This window comes from Quercus lobata, chromosome 10 (genome assembly GCF_001633185.2).
Source record: "Quercus lobata isolate SW786 chromosome 10, ValleyOak3.0 Primary Assembly, whole genome shotgun sequence".
NCBI classification, from domain to species: Eukaryota; Viridiplantae; Streptophyta; class Magnoliopsida; order Fagales; family Fagaceae; genus Quercus; species Quercus lobata.
In genome coordinates this window covers 58,872,563-58,889,191 of record NC_044913.1, presented here as the reverse complement: position 1 = coordinate 58,889,191, position 16,629 = coordinate 58,872,563, and the positions used below count along the sequence as shown (strand labels likewise).

The 16,629-nt window shown below is 34.1% G+C and overlaps 2 protein-coding genes across 2 annotated transcripts; one reads left to right on the top strand and one right to left on the bottom strand.

Annotated features, from left to right (window-relative positions):
• The first annotated feature begins 2,879 nt into the window (after window positions 1-2,879).
• LOC115963344 (UDP-glycosyltransferase 74F2-like) lies at window positions 2,880-5,475 on the top strand. The gene is made up of 2 exons (XM_031082311.1): window positions 2,880-3,617; window positions 4,686-5,475. Exons 1-2 carry the CDS (start codon window positions 2,973-2,975, stop codon window positions 5,406-5,408), a joined length of 1,368 nt encoding a protein of 455 aa, XP_030938171.1. The 5' UTR covers window positions 2,880-2,972; the 3' UTR covers window positions 5,409-5,475.
• Window positions 5,476-12,038: 6,563 nt separating this feature from the next.
• On the bottom strand, window positions 12,039-15,952 carry LOC115963343 (nucleolar GTP-binding protein 1-like). The gene is made up of 3 exons (XM_031082310.1): window positions 15,837-15,952; window positions 13,425-15,483; window positions 12,039-12,406 (listed from the first exon to the last, which is right to left on the bottom strand). The coding sequence occupies exon 2, from the start codon at window positions 15,448-15,450 to the stop codon at window positions 13,435-13,437; it is 2,016 nt and encodes a 671-aa protein (XP_030938170.1). The 5' UTR covers window positions 15,451-15,483; window positions 15,837-15,952; the 3' UTR covers window positions 12,039-12,406; window positions 13,425-13,434.
• Between the last annotated feature and the right edge of the window lie 677 nt (window positions 15,953-16,629).

Below are 16,629 nucleotides of genomic sequence, written 5' to 3'. Positions count from 1 at the left end.
AATATAGTTTTTTCAATTTATTAACTAACTTCATTCAAAAATCAAGTTATTAACATTTCAGAGTCAATAATCTAAATCTAAAACTCAAAATACATCAAAATATGAAGTTTTCCGCACTCAATTTCCTTAAACCCTTCTAATTGTGAAAAATCACTAATTTCATAGGTGGTAGTAGCATGATTGGCATCCTAAGAGGCGCACACACACACACACACACACACACACACACACACACGCGTGTGTGTGTGTGCGCGCGTGTGTTAGTTAGTCACTTCAGTGTTTTTTATTAATCATTTAACGACAGAAGCTATTTTGATACAATACCAAAATTTTAAGGATTAAATTTACACATTTGAAGTGTTAGAGACAAAATTGACGTACATAGTGTAAACTTTAGAAATCAAAATGGTAATTTATCCAAAAAAAAAAAAAGTCAGATCCTCTTTATAATGAAAAAGAATTTGCCTTTTTACTCATGTTTGTTTTGGGTCTGAAATATTTTTCGGAAAAGGTTTTCCTCATTTTTGAACATTTGGGTGGCTGAAAATCTTGGTAAAATTAAAATGATTTCCCATAACCAGGAAAAATACTTTGTTTATTTTTTGTTTTTGGATATAAAATGTTATGTTACCTTAGATAATGTAAAATATTTTTAACCTCAAGGGAATAGAATCTCTCTAACTCTATCCCAAGAAACCAGAATCGCTTTTACTCTAAGAGAATAGAACCCCTAAAACCTACAAAATGACAAAATACCCTTAAAACATTCAAATGAAGAACATACCCTAAAATCTCTAAAAAATAATATCAAAAGTTTCAAAATAACAACAAAATATTCAAAAAGAAATTAATAAATATATTGAAATTCCTAAAATGATCATACATCCTCAAAGCCTCCAAAACAACTCCATTTAACTTTCAAAATACTACTAAAATTTCTAATATGACAAAAGTATCCTAAAAAAATATTGAGAATTTTTAGTTGTTTTGTATTAAAACTTTATTCTTTAATAAAGCGGTGAATTAAAAATTATTATTTAATATCTCCATATCGAAATTCGAAATATAGAAAAATTAATGCCTTTTTTTAAAAGGAATCAAAATACAGAAATTTGTTTTTTTTTCACAATATAAATATTGTTAAAGAATACAACAACACAACAAAAAAATAAATATTGTTAAAGAATACAACAACACAACACAAAAATAAATAGTTTTCTTATCGTGGAAAGAAATGAAATCTTAAATACAAAACGTAAAAGAGATATACGATGCGGCAGATCTGCATCATCGTTGACCCCGATTGGCATCAAATCCTTATATATCTGTTGCTTGCGAAAATTTTAATGCAATTTGCAGTGCCCAACTCGTTCAGATAACAAATATTAATTTTTAATTTTTTTGTTTCCCTGAAATGCATTAGTGGTCATGCATTAACAATCTTCGATTGCGGAGCTAGAATTTTTTATTTGGAGGGCCAAATTGTGATACTAAGGTGCGGTTTGGATAGATGACGTTTGCATTTGCATTGCGTTTTTTTTTTTTTTTTCTTTCTTTCTCGTTTTTAGCTGAAACGGCTACTGTTTATGTACTGTGCATAAACAGTAACCGAAATTTTTGACTTTTCAACAGATCAGTGGATCCGTGCACTGTTTATGGAACCTATAAACTTCACTTTTCTACATCTTTTTCCATTAAAAATGAGTCTCACGGCACTATTCACACATTTAAAAAATATTTTACTACAGTGTTTTCAGTTTTCAAGTTTCAATTTCAGCAAAATAAGTTTTATCCAAATAGACCCTAAGAGTCTATTTGGATACCACTTATTTTGCTGAAATTGAAAACTTATTGCTAAAAGTACTGTAGATAGAGGTAAAAGTTAGTTGAAATAAAATAGCAGGGCTCATGAATAGTACTAAAAAGTACAGTGAAACCTATAAACTATAAATAGTAGCAAAAATAAGCTGAATAGTAAAATAAATCATAATTTTCATCTAAATCTAAATGCACACTAAGCCTTAATATTTTGTATCATGCCATGTGTACACACACACACACACACACACACATATATATATATATATATATATATAAGCCTTAATATTTTGATACTAAAATAAGTCATAATTTATAAATATATTGTATATGAAACTATTAACTTTGACATATGTATATTCGCTAGATAATATTTTTAGGGGAACTTGCATTTTTTAAACTCCAATGAGCATATAGAAATTGTTTAGTTTGATATTAAACATGTAAAAATGAATTTAAGAAAACAAAAACTACTTTATTTATATACTAGGCCAATTGACAAAATTTATTATTTTTTATGAGCATCATTGTACTAACTTAAATATATGGGAGCCAAATTTTATTTTTATAGCTAAAATTTTAAAGTTTTTAATAGTTATACATAAAATAAAGAAAATTATAAAATTTTAGAGTGGCCATGGCCCCCAAGCTCATCTGTAGCTCTGCCCCTGGACTTGGGCCACCTTCAATATAATTATTACCTGTACTATATTATCATATATAGGTACCACATGTTACTCGATCCAATTCCTCTATTTGATTCCAATTTCCTATCTTTTAATCTATTGTCAACTCACGTTACTTAATCATTATTTTATATATGAATACCGACTTTTCAATCCCTTGAAATGATCCCTATATGACTAATCAAAAAATTGATTGATAGAGTTTTGTATTTGTCTAGAAATTATTTTTGGAGGCTTTCCCTTGTCCTTTTCTAAAATGTCTTTGGGATATGGCCATTTATGGCCTCTCATTCTCATTTGTACCTATTTTCTAATGTCACCTACCAATCTTTGTTTTTTCCTTTTCTTTGGGAGAGCATATGTTTGACTTGCATACCCTCTACAAATAGCTTGGCTCAACTAATAATCTGTGATACTTACCTAGAAAAGCAAAGAGAGTGAAGTAGTAATTGTAATCCCAAAAGAGAGATGGAAAACAAAGGCTATGGAGCCCATGTGTTGGCACTGCCTTACCCAAGTCAAGGCCACATAAACCCAATGCTCCATTTCTCTAAGAGGTTAGCCTCCAAAGGACTTAGAGCCACATTTGTCACCACCCATTTCATCTACAAGACCTTTCAGCCTGAGCCCTCAGACTCTGTCCAATTTGACACAATATCTGATGGCTATGATGAGGGTGGCTTTTACCAATCAGAGAGCATCCATGACTATCTCACTCGTTTTGAAGATAATGGGTCCAAGACCTTAGCCAATCTCATCATGAAGTATAAAGAGTTGGGGCACCCAATTGATTGCTTAGTCTATGATGCTTTTTTGCCTTGGGCTTTGGATGTGGCCAAACAATTTGGCTTAGTTGCAGTTGCATTTTTCACCCAAGCATGTGCTGTTAATTTCATATATTATTATACGCATCATGGGCTTTTGAAGCTCCCAGTTTCATCAACACCAGTGTCCATTCCTGGAATGCCGTTGCTTGAGCTACAAGACATGCCATCCTTCATCTATGATAATGGATCATATCCAGCTTATTTTGAGATGGTGCTGAAGCAATTTTCTAACACTGATAAAGCCGATTGGATTGTTGTCAACACCTTCTACAAGTTAGAGGCTGAGGTAGGTTACACTGTAGACCATTTTTAATGCTATTACTTTATATTTGCAACTGCTTTAAATATCTCACAAGTCCGTTCCACGGTGAAAATTATCTCACATGGCCGCTCTATGGATCCGGCACAAGATATTTTTTCGCACTATGGGGCAAATTTTTGACAAGTTTTTGGGCCCTATAAGGTATCCCCAAGCTTGTGAGGGGCCTGCTACATGGAACAGACACAAGAGACACCTTCTCCTAGAACAAATGGAGGAAGGAGGAAAGGATGAATGGAATTCCAAGCACCTTTTCCTCTCTTCTCTCCCATCCAAATTATTGTTAAGGAATTTAATGATAAACTCAATCTAATTAGTTTTTATATTTCAATAGCTTTTCACTTCTCTTATTGTTGCTCTCTTTTTCATCATCTAAATTATGGATAAGAAATTTAATGATGCACATAATCTAACTAGTTTTTACATTTCAGTAGCGCTTTTCAATTACTTCTCTTCTTGTTACTGTCCTTTTCATCATCCTAATATAGGATTAAGTAATATAAAGATATACTAAAAACAAATATTAATTATAAAAAAATTTGACTACAGCTAGATAGAAGATTAGCTTGACATTACATCCTAGCATAATTGAGGCCGTAACTATCAACAAATTTTTATCTATTATAATCAGTCTTTAGAAAGAATGTGACATGAGGGTCTAGCAGCCCATTTTTTTTATTTTTTATTTTATTTATAAGATGTGTTTTTATAACAATGCTTTAAATAAATATGCTTATGCTTATATTTCAAAGGAATTATGCATATTTTATGTCGAGTTATACAAATGCTATGTAATGAGGTTTAAAAGGAAAATCATGTGGATACGCAAGATGTTCTAAACCCTCTTTTGAAATTATAGAATTTTCAAGAAATGAGAATTATGAAAAAGTGTGGAAACTAGACAATTTTCAAGAGAAGTTAAGTTTTGAAAAGCTACGAACTTACTAAAGGATAAAAAGTCTTTAGAAAGAATAATAACAATTATGGGCCCAAATAAATTAAAGACTGATTATACGTTGTGCTTTATTATAACAGGTGGTGGATGCAATGTCAAAAATTTGTCCATTGTTGACAATTGGGCCAACAGTTCCATCTAAGTACCTTGACAACCGAGTCAAGAATGATAACCGTTATGGGCTTAACCTCTTCACTTTAGAGTCCTCTATTAATATCATCAATTGGCTCGACACCAAGCCAGCAGGGTCTGTTGTTTTTGTGTCATTTGGTAGCATGGCCAATTTAAGCAACATGCAAATGGAGGAATTGGCTTTGGGTTTTAAGGGAAGCAATTACTACTTTTTGTGGGTTGTTAGGGCTTCAGAGGAAGCAAAGCTCCCAAAAACGTTTGTGGAAGATATTGGAGAGAAAGGCATGGTGGTGAATTGGTGCCTTCAAATGGAAGTGCTATCACATAAGGCTATTGGGTGCTTTTTTACTCATTGTGGGTGGAATTCTACGGTTGAGACATTGAGCTTGGGAGTGCCAATGGTGGGTATGCCACAATGGACCGACCAAACAACAGATGCCAAGTTTGTTCAGGATGTGTGGAAGGTGGGAATTAGGGTTAAGGTTGATGAGAATGGGATTGTGGGTAGAGAAGAGATTGAGTTTTGCATAAGGGAAGTAATGGAGGGTGAGAGAGGTAAAGAAATGAAAGAGAATGCTATAAAATGGAAGGGCTTGGCTCTAGAGGCAGTCAGTGAGGGAGGCACTTCGGACAAGAACATTGATGAAATTGTATCTAAATTGATACACTAGTTTCTGTCTCATGATGTAATAAATGAATTGTTATTATTAGAATGATGATTAAATGATTGTTGGAGTACACATCACATTTGGATAAATTAGCGATTAAAGTTGGGTTCTTTGAAGTACTCGAGTTCAAGATTCACGCCAATTGGTCATTTGGCCACTGCTGTTGTGTTTTTATCTTAGGCAACAAAATAACGTAATAAAGTACGAAAAAAGAAAAAGAAAAAGAGAGTTTCTCATGTTCAAGTAATGTGGGATATGTATTATGAAGCATACAAAAAGAGGTTAAGAAATATGTTTAGCTAGACTAATATATTTAGAGAGATAAAATGAATATATTCATGAATGCCGATATAAATATATTCATTAGTAAATCCATTATATAAAGAGAGTGAGAGAGAATTTGCACCATCAATGTCAGAGTCAGAACTATGCAAGAGGAAGAAAAATACAACGGAAATAATAAACACGCCATTACTTCTTGAGTAAAAAAGTACAAAATAAGGAAGATAACAAATGATTGTTGAGCAAGGGAGATCAAGAGAAAGGGCACTCGATTGGGGGGTGCTGCCAAGTGAGATCGAGAATTACACTCGGACCTGCTGAATTATAGGAAATGGGTGTCTGGATTTCTGTAATTGAAGTGGTTGTGGAGTATTTTTGTGCAGCAACGTTGGTTTTAGTTTGTTGCATAATGCTCTGTGTTGAGCATTTTCTCCTGCCTCTTGCTCTCCCCCTTCATCCTTTAGGATTTCTACTTTTAATTAAACTAAAACCTCCTTCTCATGAACCCGAAATCCCTTTTTTATTTCAGGATAATAGAACCCATAAAACCTTAAAAAAAAAAAAAAAAAAAAAAAAACTTTGAAACATCAAATTGGAAAATGTATCACCAAAATAGCCAAAATATTCTTGAAAACTCCAAAATACCAAAATAATAGAAATATCCCTTAAAATTTTAAACCAACCAAAATATTTCTACAAACTTTAAAATTAGCAAAATATCTCCTTTTAATATCCAACATGAAAAAAAATCTCATGATGAGCATGAAATATATTAAACAAATTACTCTCATATTTGCATATTTAATGTTACTTCTATGTTAACTTTTGACCCATTTTGAATTATATATGTTTTATAGGTAATTGAGAATTTACACGCCAATGAGCTTTAGTTAAGGCATAAAGGTGTGGGCTGAACCCAACTAATACTCAAAGACCTAAAAGATGTAGAAAATGCTAATCAATTAAGGAAAGAAGCCAATTGGAGAGGGGAAAAGAGTCAAAATTCAGAATAAGGATTTTTATGCATGCATCTTAGTGTTTTGAGGTTAGTCTTATTTTTTAAGTTGATTTTAGTTGTTTTGTATTAATAGTTTAAATTTGAAATGTTCTTGTCTGAGTAGTGTGTTTAATTAGTAAAGTTTTGAGATGATACTAATTATAAGAGTGAGAGGTTCATATAATATAGTTGGACTCAAACTTTTACTAGAGTTTTTGGGTTAAGTGGTGTTCTTATATATTATATTTACTATTCAATTGAAGTCTTCTCCAGTTCTTATCTCTCTAGTAAGTGGATTTACGAAATAAGAGTCAGTGGTTCAACTCAGCAAGTGTTTGATAGTGGATAACACCAATTAAGAGGAAGACTCCTCAACTCTACCCATGGTTATGTAAAGCTTTTACTAGATGCATGTTGGTGACTTCCATAGTTGTGCAAAGGAAAACTCCCATATTCACTCCACCTATAGTTGAGTAAAGGGCGCTCTAGCTATTAGTGATGTTAATGCATGACACTTAGATTGTGCAAAAAAAGACTTCCATTCAAGAGGAAAACTAACTAAAGTGTTACAAGTGATTTAGTAGAAGGTTCACACTTGAATGTGGAGATTTGTTGAAATATTTACAAGAGTGAGTCCTTAATACTACAATTTAGTTGGACCCAAACTCATCGATTTAAGTTTTTGGATTACGTGATGTTTATATATAGCATTATATTAACCTCTAACTTGGAGTCTCCCCAAATTATTATCTCTCTGAAACAAAAGAGTTGAACTAAAGTTGTTACTAGAAAAATTTAAAATATGTGCTAACAAGGATCAATAGCAATCAAATCCTTGTCCATCGACGCAATTGATAATTTAAATTCGATTCTTTTTTTTAATTTATTTTTTATAACAATCTAAATTCAATTCACTATGCCCTACTCGTCCAGGTAACATATCGAGCATTAGCTTGTGGTAATGCATTAATATTGTTGTATCAAGCTCAACAAGGTGTGTGGGTGTATATATAAACATGCCAAATAGCTAGTGGAAAATTTCATTTACTTTTTTTGGGGGTAAAATATGGAATTGCATTAACAACTAAACGGCAAGGTTAGTAGACACATAGCATATCATAATACATGCCAAGTTTGTCTAAATATTAGTATAAATAACAAAGCATCAGATTGGGAGAATGTTATGAATTACAAAATCCCCTTCCTATCTCACACCTCTTCTGGCAAGTGCATCATCACACTTTTTAAATTTGCATTCTTTGGAAGAATGAATACCTGTTATCTTATAAAATAAAGCCTAAAATTTTCTAGGCCAAAATGGGCAAATGCCCCTTTCACACAAAAATTCTAGTATTTTGCCCCCTTTCCCAAACTAGCTAATTAAAGAAATGCTACTGTTTTGAAACTCGATTTAAATGTATAACTCGATTTATGGAACATCGAGTTATAGCGAACATGAACTTAGAAATTCTTTTTTTTTTTTTTTTTTTTTTTTTGGGAACTTGAGTTCCATGAACTCAATGAACTCAAGTACCATGTAAAGTACTTGAGTTCATGGAACTCAAGTTCCACTTGAATTTTTTCTAGGAACATGAGTTCTATGAACTCAAGTTCCATAAACTCAAGTTCCAAAAATTTTATTTTTTTATTTTTTTTATTTTCAATTTGTTATAACTTAATTGTCCAAAAATCGAGTTTTAAATTGAAATTCGATTTTTAGAAAATCGAGTTTCAAAACAGTGGTATTTCCTTAATTAGTTTGGGAAAGAGGGGCAAAATGCTAGAATTTTTTTTTTTTTTAAAAAAAAAAAAGGGGCAAAAGCCCATTTTCTCCAAAATGTCTGTCTTATTCTAGATGTTCCCAAAAAAAAATTTATAGATCGCAGCTTGTCACATGTCCAATTTTTTTCTTATGAAATCGGAAAAGTTTAAATTAAAAAAAATAGAATCGATAATTTTTGTTCTAAAAATGTGCATCCAGAAGTAATGGCGCACCACACATGGATATAAATTCTCAATCCCAATCTAAGTATTTCGCTAAATGTTCCACTGATCACTACATGTTGCGTGCCTTTTTTATTTTATTTTATTTTTAAGCAATCAAAACAAGTTACATATATTATTCTCCAGTTGATGTAATATAAACTATAAAGTAGTTGAACACATGTTTGACTTGCATACCTAATGCCTACAAATAGCTTGCTCAATTATTTTTCTTTTTTATTTTTAAGCAATCAAAACAAGTTACATATATCATTCTCCAGTTCATGTAATATAAACTATAAAGTAGTTGAACACATGTTTGACTTGCATACCCGATGCCTACAAATAGCTTGCTCGTGATTATTGTTCATTGTTCAATTATTCCTTCAATTGCCTGAAAAGAAATAAAGTAATAGTACGTAATCCCAAGAGATAGAGATGGAAAATAAAGGCTATGGAGCCCATGTGTTGGCACTATCTTACCCAAGTCAAGGCCACCCAAACCCATTAGCCTCCAAAGGGATTAGAGCCACATTTGCCATCACTCATTTCATTTTCAAGACCATGCAGCCCAAGTCATCAGCCTCTGTCGAATTTGACACAAAATATCAGATGGCTATAATGAGGGCAGCTTTCACCAATCGGAGAGTCTCCATGCGTATCTCACTCGTTTGAAAGCCGTTGGCGCATAGACTTAGCCAAACTCATCAAAAAGTACAAAGACTTGGGGCACCCTATTGATTGCATAGTCTATGATTCTTCTTTATCATGGGCTTTGGATGTGGCCAGAATTTGACTTAGTTTCAGTTCCATTTTTCACTCAAACATGTGCTGTAACTTTCATATTTATCGTGTGTATCATGGGTTATTGAAGCTCATACATATTTACAAGATTAGGAGAAACAGCCAAGCAAAGAATTTGACTGAATCAGAGTTGTTTCAAAACGGTCATCAATGAAAACATAATTTGAATTGGGTCTTGGGAGTATCTAACAAACAGCAATTAAGCCAAATTCATCTGTGAACTAGTACACATTACCAGATTGAGAGAAAAAACCAACCAAAAAATTTAATATGAAGTCACGCTCTAGTCGCTTAGGAAAAATTATAATTTAAATCGTTTCTCAAACTCAAAATTGCCTCAACATTATGCAAAAAACAAAGAAGATAACAAAAATCTGCTGATATGCTGCCATGGTCAAGAAGTGTGCAACCTACAGCCAAACCAAAGAATTGATCGAACAAAATTCTTTCTTGACTGCAAGTAAACCCAAGGAATTCTGTCTCCACATCTTGATTATTAAGATGTGGAAAATCTTAATCAATTAAGGAAAGAAGCCAATTGGAGGGGAAAAAAAAAATAGTTGAAATTCAGAATTAAGGTTTTTATGTATATAGTGGGATTAGTCTTATTCTTTAAGTTTGAAATATTTATGTGTGAGTAGTGTGATTAATTAGTAAAGTGTTGATGATACTAATTATAAGAGTGAGAGGTTCATATAACATAGTTGGACCCAAACATATTACCAAAACCTTTGGGTTATATAATGTTTTTATATATTATATTAATTACTCAATTGGAGTCTTTTCAAGTTCTTATTTCCCCAACAAGTGGATTTACGAAATTTGAGTCAATGGTTCAATTGGGCAAGTGTTTGACAGTGGATAACACCAACTAAAAGGAAGACTCCTCAATTCTACCCATGGTTAAGTAAAGTTTTTACTAGATGCATGTTGATGACTGTCATTGTTGTGCAAGTAAGACTCCCATCTTCGCTCCATCTATAATTGAGTAAAGGGCACTCTATTGGTGAAGGTAATGCATGACACTTAGATTGTGCAGAAAAAGACTTTAATTCAAGAGAAAAAATAACTAAAGTGTTACAAGTGATTTAGTAGAAGGTTCACACTTTTTTCTTTTTTCTTTTATTTTTATTTATTTATTTATTTATTTATTATTATTATTATTATTTTAATGTAAAATAGAATTTCTAATCTAGCCTAATCTAAGTATATATGTGTGTGAAACTCCCTCTTAGAGACATGAATCCCGGCCCTTGCCCTCCACACCCTACAAGCACTAATACTTGTGGAGTGACTACCGCACTAAGGATGTGCGGTAAGGTTTACACTTAAATATGGAGATTTGTTGAAATATTTACATGTGGGTAGTGTAGTTAGTCAAGTGTTTAAGTCCCACAAGAGATACTAATTACAAGAGTGAGTCCTCAATACTACAATTTATTTGGACCCAAACTCATCGATTTAAGTTTTTGGATTATGTGGTGTTCATATATAGCATTATATTAACCTCTCACTTTGAGTCTCTCAAATTATTATCTCTCCGAATCAAAAGTGTTGAACTAAAGTTGTTACTAAAAAAATTTATAATCTGCGCTAACGAGGATCAATAGCAATCAAATCCTAGTCCATCGACGCAATCCATAATTTAAATTCATGAATTCACTATGCTCTACTCGTCCAGGTAAAAGATATCGAGCATTAGCTTGTGGTAATGCATTAACATTGTTGTATCATGCTCAACGAGGTGTATATATACATATTTATATATATATATATATATATATTATTACCTGTCAATATTAGAGTATATAGGCACCTCATGTTACTCGAACCAATATTTTTTGTACCAGGTTCCAATTCCTCAGTTTGATTTTCCAATTTCCTACGTTGTAATATATTGTTAGCTCTTATTCAATCTCTTTAAAGTTTAAACTGTCCTAGGACTGAAGCCATGGTACATGCCAAACATCCAGTGGAAAATTTCATTTTCTTTTTTTGGGGGTAAAATATGGAATTGCATTAACAACTAAACGGCAAGGTTAGTACTAGTAGACACACTGCGTATCATAATACATGCCAACTTTGTCTGAATATTAGTATAATAATAACAAAGCATCAGATTGGAAGAATGTTATAAATTACAAAATCCCACCCCTTCTAGCAAGTGCATCATTACACTTTTTTAATTTGCATTCTTTGGGGAATGAATACCTGTTAGTCATCTTATAAAATAAAACCTAAAATTTCTGTCCTATAGATCGCAGCTTGTCATAGGTCCATTTTCTTTTTCTTGTGAAATCGGAAATGTTTAAATTAAAAAAAGATAGAATCGAGAATCTCACTCGTTTGAAAGACAGTGGCTCAAAGACTTTAAGCCGAACTCGTCAGAAAGTACAAACACTTGGGGCACCCTATTGATTGCATAGTCTATGATTCTTCTTTATCTTGGGCTTTGGATGCGGCCAAATTTTGGCATAGTTTCAGTTGCATTTTTCACTCAAACATGTACTGTAACTTTCATATATTAAGAGAAACAACCAAGCAATGACTGAATCAGAGAATTGTTTCAAAACGATCATCAATGAAAACATAATTTGAATTGGGTCTTGGAGTATCTAACAAACAGCAATTAAGCCAAATTCATCTGTGAACTAATACACATTACGATATTAAGAGGAAAAACCAAACAAAAAATTTAATATTAAGTCACGCTCTAGTCACTTAGGAAAAATTATAATTTAAATCGTTTCTCAAACTCAAAATTTTCTCAACATTATGCTATAACAAAGAAGATAACAAAAATCTGCTGATATGCTGCCATGGTCAAGAAGAGTACAACCTACAGCCAAACCAAAGAATTGATCGAACAAAATTCTTTCTTGACTGCAAGTAAACCCAAGGAATTCTGTCTCCACGAACCATGAACCAACATGCCCTGTACAAAAAAGCATCTTGATTATTACTAAAGAAATCAAACCTCCCGAAGATTCTGAAAATTTTTGTCTCTAATATCATAATATGATGTCAATTATAAAGCCTAGAATGGGAAAAGTAGTCAATAAACCAGACCTCTAAGCTCTTCCAATTGCCTTTCTTAAGGGTTAAACAGCCCATGCAAGAATGTAAGCAGCATGAGATTATTCCACATGGCTAAAAAATATTCCAATGCAAGAACAATATCTTATATTTAGCCATGTCCAATAAAGGATATAAGCTGGTTTGCATGTGAGGAAAATAAAAGGGGATGTTCTTGTTTCCAAAATAATTTTGGGGAAAGGAAGAAAACACATGCACCTAACACCTATCGATATGATATTAGCATTTAAGAAACTGAAGGTAATCAACATACCAAACTTCTCCATACAATGGATGCACCGCAAAGAGCTTAATAAAAATTTACAAACACTGCACTCAATTCTCAAAAAAATAATAATCAAGCATCAAGGGAACTGCCAAATATATACTTTACCCAGGAATCTCGGATAATATAGGTTACATTGTCTGATGTTTTAGCAAATTTATGCATAGAATGATTTGACGACTAAAATGTCTCAAAGTAGAACCAAGTTACAAGAAAGGTGAGCACCATCATCAACACATATTCAATCAAGAACCAAATAATTGCTCCTTACAGCTTTGGCATCCTCCCATTTACCAGCATCCATAAAATCTGAAAATCTTAAAACAGATACATCTGTTCCAAAAGCATGCAAGGGAGAAAGAAAGAAAAAAATGCACCTGAAGCCTCAGATAACAGGCGCGCAGCGAAACCATCAACATTCAACATACAGTGTAAATACTAGTTATTAAACAATGAAAAGAGCTCTTAAATACCAAAAAAACAAAAATGCGATCTTAATATATATAGATAAGCAAATGAGAAAAATTGTAAGTGTGTTAAAATAAAAAGACAAGCTCAAGTGAAAATGAAAAGGCAATGCACATGGATTTACCTCTAGTAAATCAACGTCTATCAGTTTTTCCGCTGGACCGCTTCCCAGAGAACAAATGCTTTGGTTTCAAAGTAGGTATTACCCTATCTGCCTCACCACGACGTGCATCCTTGTTCCTCTTCTTGGAAGATTTCTTTGCAAGCTTTTGTGCCTTAACCTTTTGAGCAGAGTCCCTGAAGCCCTCTCCAGGGACAAGTTCACCCGGTGGCCGTGAGACTGACCTTGATCGGGATCTAGACCTCATTCGCAGCCTCTTGTTAGGTGTGTCCACATCCATATCCATAGCATCACCACCATCATTAGCAGGTGACCTCTCCCTCTTCCGACCTCTCGACCTACTACGGGCTCGATCAATGGCCTTAGATGGATCCAGCCCCAAAGCAGATAGCTGCCTTCCCATTCTCCTGGTTGTGAACTGCTTGTCCTTGTCAAACTTTCTTGGTACAATAGGCCGGCTCTCTGCAGTGCTTTTCTTGATCCTGTGCTGTTGAATGAGTAAGCTTTTCTTTTTTCTAATCTCAGCCAATGCTTGTTGCTCTTCCGGAGTCAATTCCTTGCCATCCATCTCAAAATCATCATCAACTTCCTCTGCCTGCCTTAGCCCTTCTTCTTGTTCCAACTCCTCAAGCCTTTGTAAAATATCAGGATCAATGAAGTCATACACATTGTGCCCATCAAGAATTTCTGGCAATACATCTTCTTTCCATTCATCATTAGCTAAGATATAATTCTTCTTCAAACTAGCAGAGTATACTCCTGCACCACCATTCTCATTCTCCAAATCCTTTTCAGTTTTCCTCTTTTCCTTCTCTGCTGCTTGCTTCGCTTTAGCTTCCAAAACTGCCTGAGGTATACAAGGTGGCCTTTCCTTCTGGTCCCGTGGCTTTGGAATCGCAACATGAAAACGATTTAAGCAATCATTTATCTTTTTGGATTTCATCTTTATTTCAACCCTCTGATCCAATAACCTCTCACAAGCTGCATTTTTCACAGCAATTACCCCATCCTCAGTCAAAGTACTCATGGTCAGCAGCACCCCTTGGTCATCAGTAGGCTCACCTCCTTGACCAATCACTGTCTTCATAGCTTCAGCTTTCATCTCCATGACCAACTTCATATCTTCCTCTGATAAACCTTCAAGTGGTTGCAAATCAGTCTTGTTGCATACAATAGTCAACGGTTTGTTCATAAACAGAGACTTAATGCTGTGAAAAAGTGCAGCCTGTTGTGCAATGGTATATCCACAAGACCCCGAGATGTCTAAGAAGAACAACACTGCAGCTCGAAGATGTGCCAAAGCTGTGATACTGCACATCTCAATAATATTGCGATCCTCAAAAGGCCGGTCCAAAATACCAGGTGTATCAATGACTTGATACCTTAGGTACTTATAGTCTGTATGACCGACAAAGAGCGACTTTGTGGTGAAAGCATAGGGCTGGACATCCACATCAGCTCTAGTGATCTTGTTAATGAAGGAACTCTTGCCCACATTGGGATACCCACAAATCAAGACCGTCCGAGTATTTGGATCAATCGAAGGTAGCCTAGCCATATGCTGTCTGATCTGTTCTAAGTAAGCCAAACTAGGAGCAACCCTTTTTATGACAGTGCACATGCGACCAAGAGCAGCAACCTTCAGACACTTGCATCGGTACAACGAATCGCCATACTTCAACAACCTGACATAATCTTTAGCAATCTTACTAATCAGATTCCTTGCGGTATTGATTTGGCCAAGGGCAAGCTTGTAGTGATCTTTGTTGTAGAGCACATGAAGAAGATCTCCATAAAAAGGATGGATATCATCAAGACGAGGAAACTCGTCGATGATTGTAGATAGCTTGTCATAATAGTTCGTCTGGGTATACTTCACTTTACGCATATAAAATTGGCGTAGGCGAGAGATAGCATAGCCCTTATGGACAACAGTCGGCGTTTGCCGTTGAGTACGAGACAAAATTATATCAATGAAGTCCTTCCCATTTGGAACTACAGTAATGTTCTTAAAATTATACTGCACCATCTTAAAGCTTCACCAGCAATCACCCCCCTACTACTACAATAACAAAGTAGTGAAAAGTATAATTAAAATTTCATTCATAAACTCACACTACCACACCAATGATAATATCAAAAACACCCATATTTCAAAAAATACAAAATTAACCAGAAAATGCAATACCCAGAATTCTTAAATCCTATATGGACCTAACCCAAAAGCCAAGCAAGCAAAATCAACAAAACCCACAAACATAGTTGCCAAAAAACAACATTATGAATGGATTTTTGTCAATTATTCAATTCACAATCATCCTCAGCAAAAAAAAAAAAAAAAAACCCACAGTCAGCAGAAATTCACACAAACTATAAACGTATGGTGTGGAGAGAAAGAGCATCAGAGAATAATACTTGAAAATTGGAGGTTGGAGAGGCCGGCGGCGTGGTTGATGCGGCGTTGTTGATTACCTCTCTGACCTTGGAGAGAGGAAAAAACAGAGAGAGAGGCTAGGTTTAGGGTTTTAGAGAGGTACCTGGTGAAAAGCTAGTAGTTTTAATGGGCCTTTAATTGGGCTTTTTAATTTTTTTGGGGTCTGTCTTTATCTTTCCTTGTTGAGCTGGGCCTGGGCTGATGTGTTCTTGGAGGAGAGGGGCCCAAATGCCCCAAACATGATTTTATTAGCCAATTTACTTATTAATTTTTAATGGTTTCCAAGCACCCTTCTTTGCAATTCTCCCTCATCAATATATATATATATATATATATATATATATATTATATGGTGTGGGTGGGTTGGGGGGGGGGGGTGTTTTTTAGTTATTTATTTCTTGTGATTTAATTGGTTTAGTATTATAACTTTTAAGTCTAGAATGGAGGGGAAGAGTGAGAAGGAAAGGGTAGCAGATTTCTGAGCACCCTTCCTCTCTCGTTCTCCTCATCCAAATAAAAGATTATGGCTAAGAAATTCAATGATATGCTCAAATGTGCTAATTAATATATTGGTCACTTTTTAACTTTCTTCATATCTAGTTCCTCTGATGTTTTTTATCCAAAAGGAAGAAGTTATGCTTTAAGAAATATATGGAACTTTGGGCTTCAGCTCTTTATAAAAAGACAACATGTGTCCTTGTCATGTGTAATGCTTGTTAACTCATATGATTGGTTGGATACTTGGATCAAGTATAATTAAGATTAAGTGAGTCA

What these genes read in the sequence shown, in the direction of transcription:
- LOC115963344 (XM_031082311.1), top strand. Translation starts at nt 2,973, where the DNA reads ATGGAAAACAAAGGCTATGGAGCCCATGTGTTGGCACTGCCTTACCCA. An exon ending in TCTACAAGTTAGAGGCTGAG is followed by an intron (nt 3,618 to 4,685) that starts GTAGGTTACACT and finishes TTATTATAACAG; the next exon opens with GTGGTGGATGCAATGTCAAA.
- LOC115963343 (XM_031082310.1), bottom strand. Translation starts at nt 15,450, where the DNA reads ATGGTGCAGTATAATTTTAAGAACATTACTGTAGTTCCAAATGGGAAG.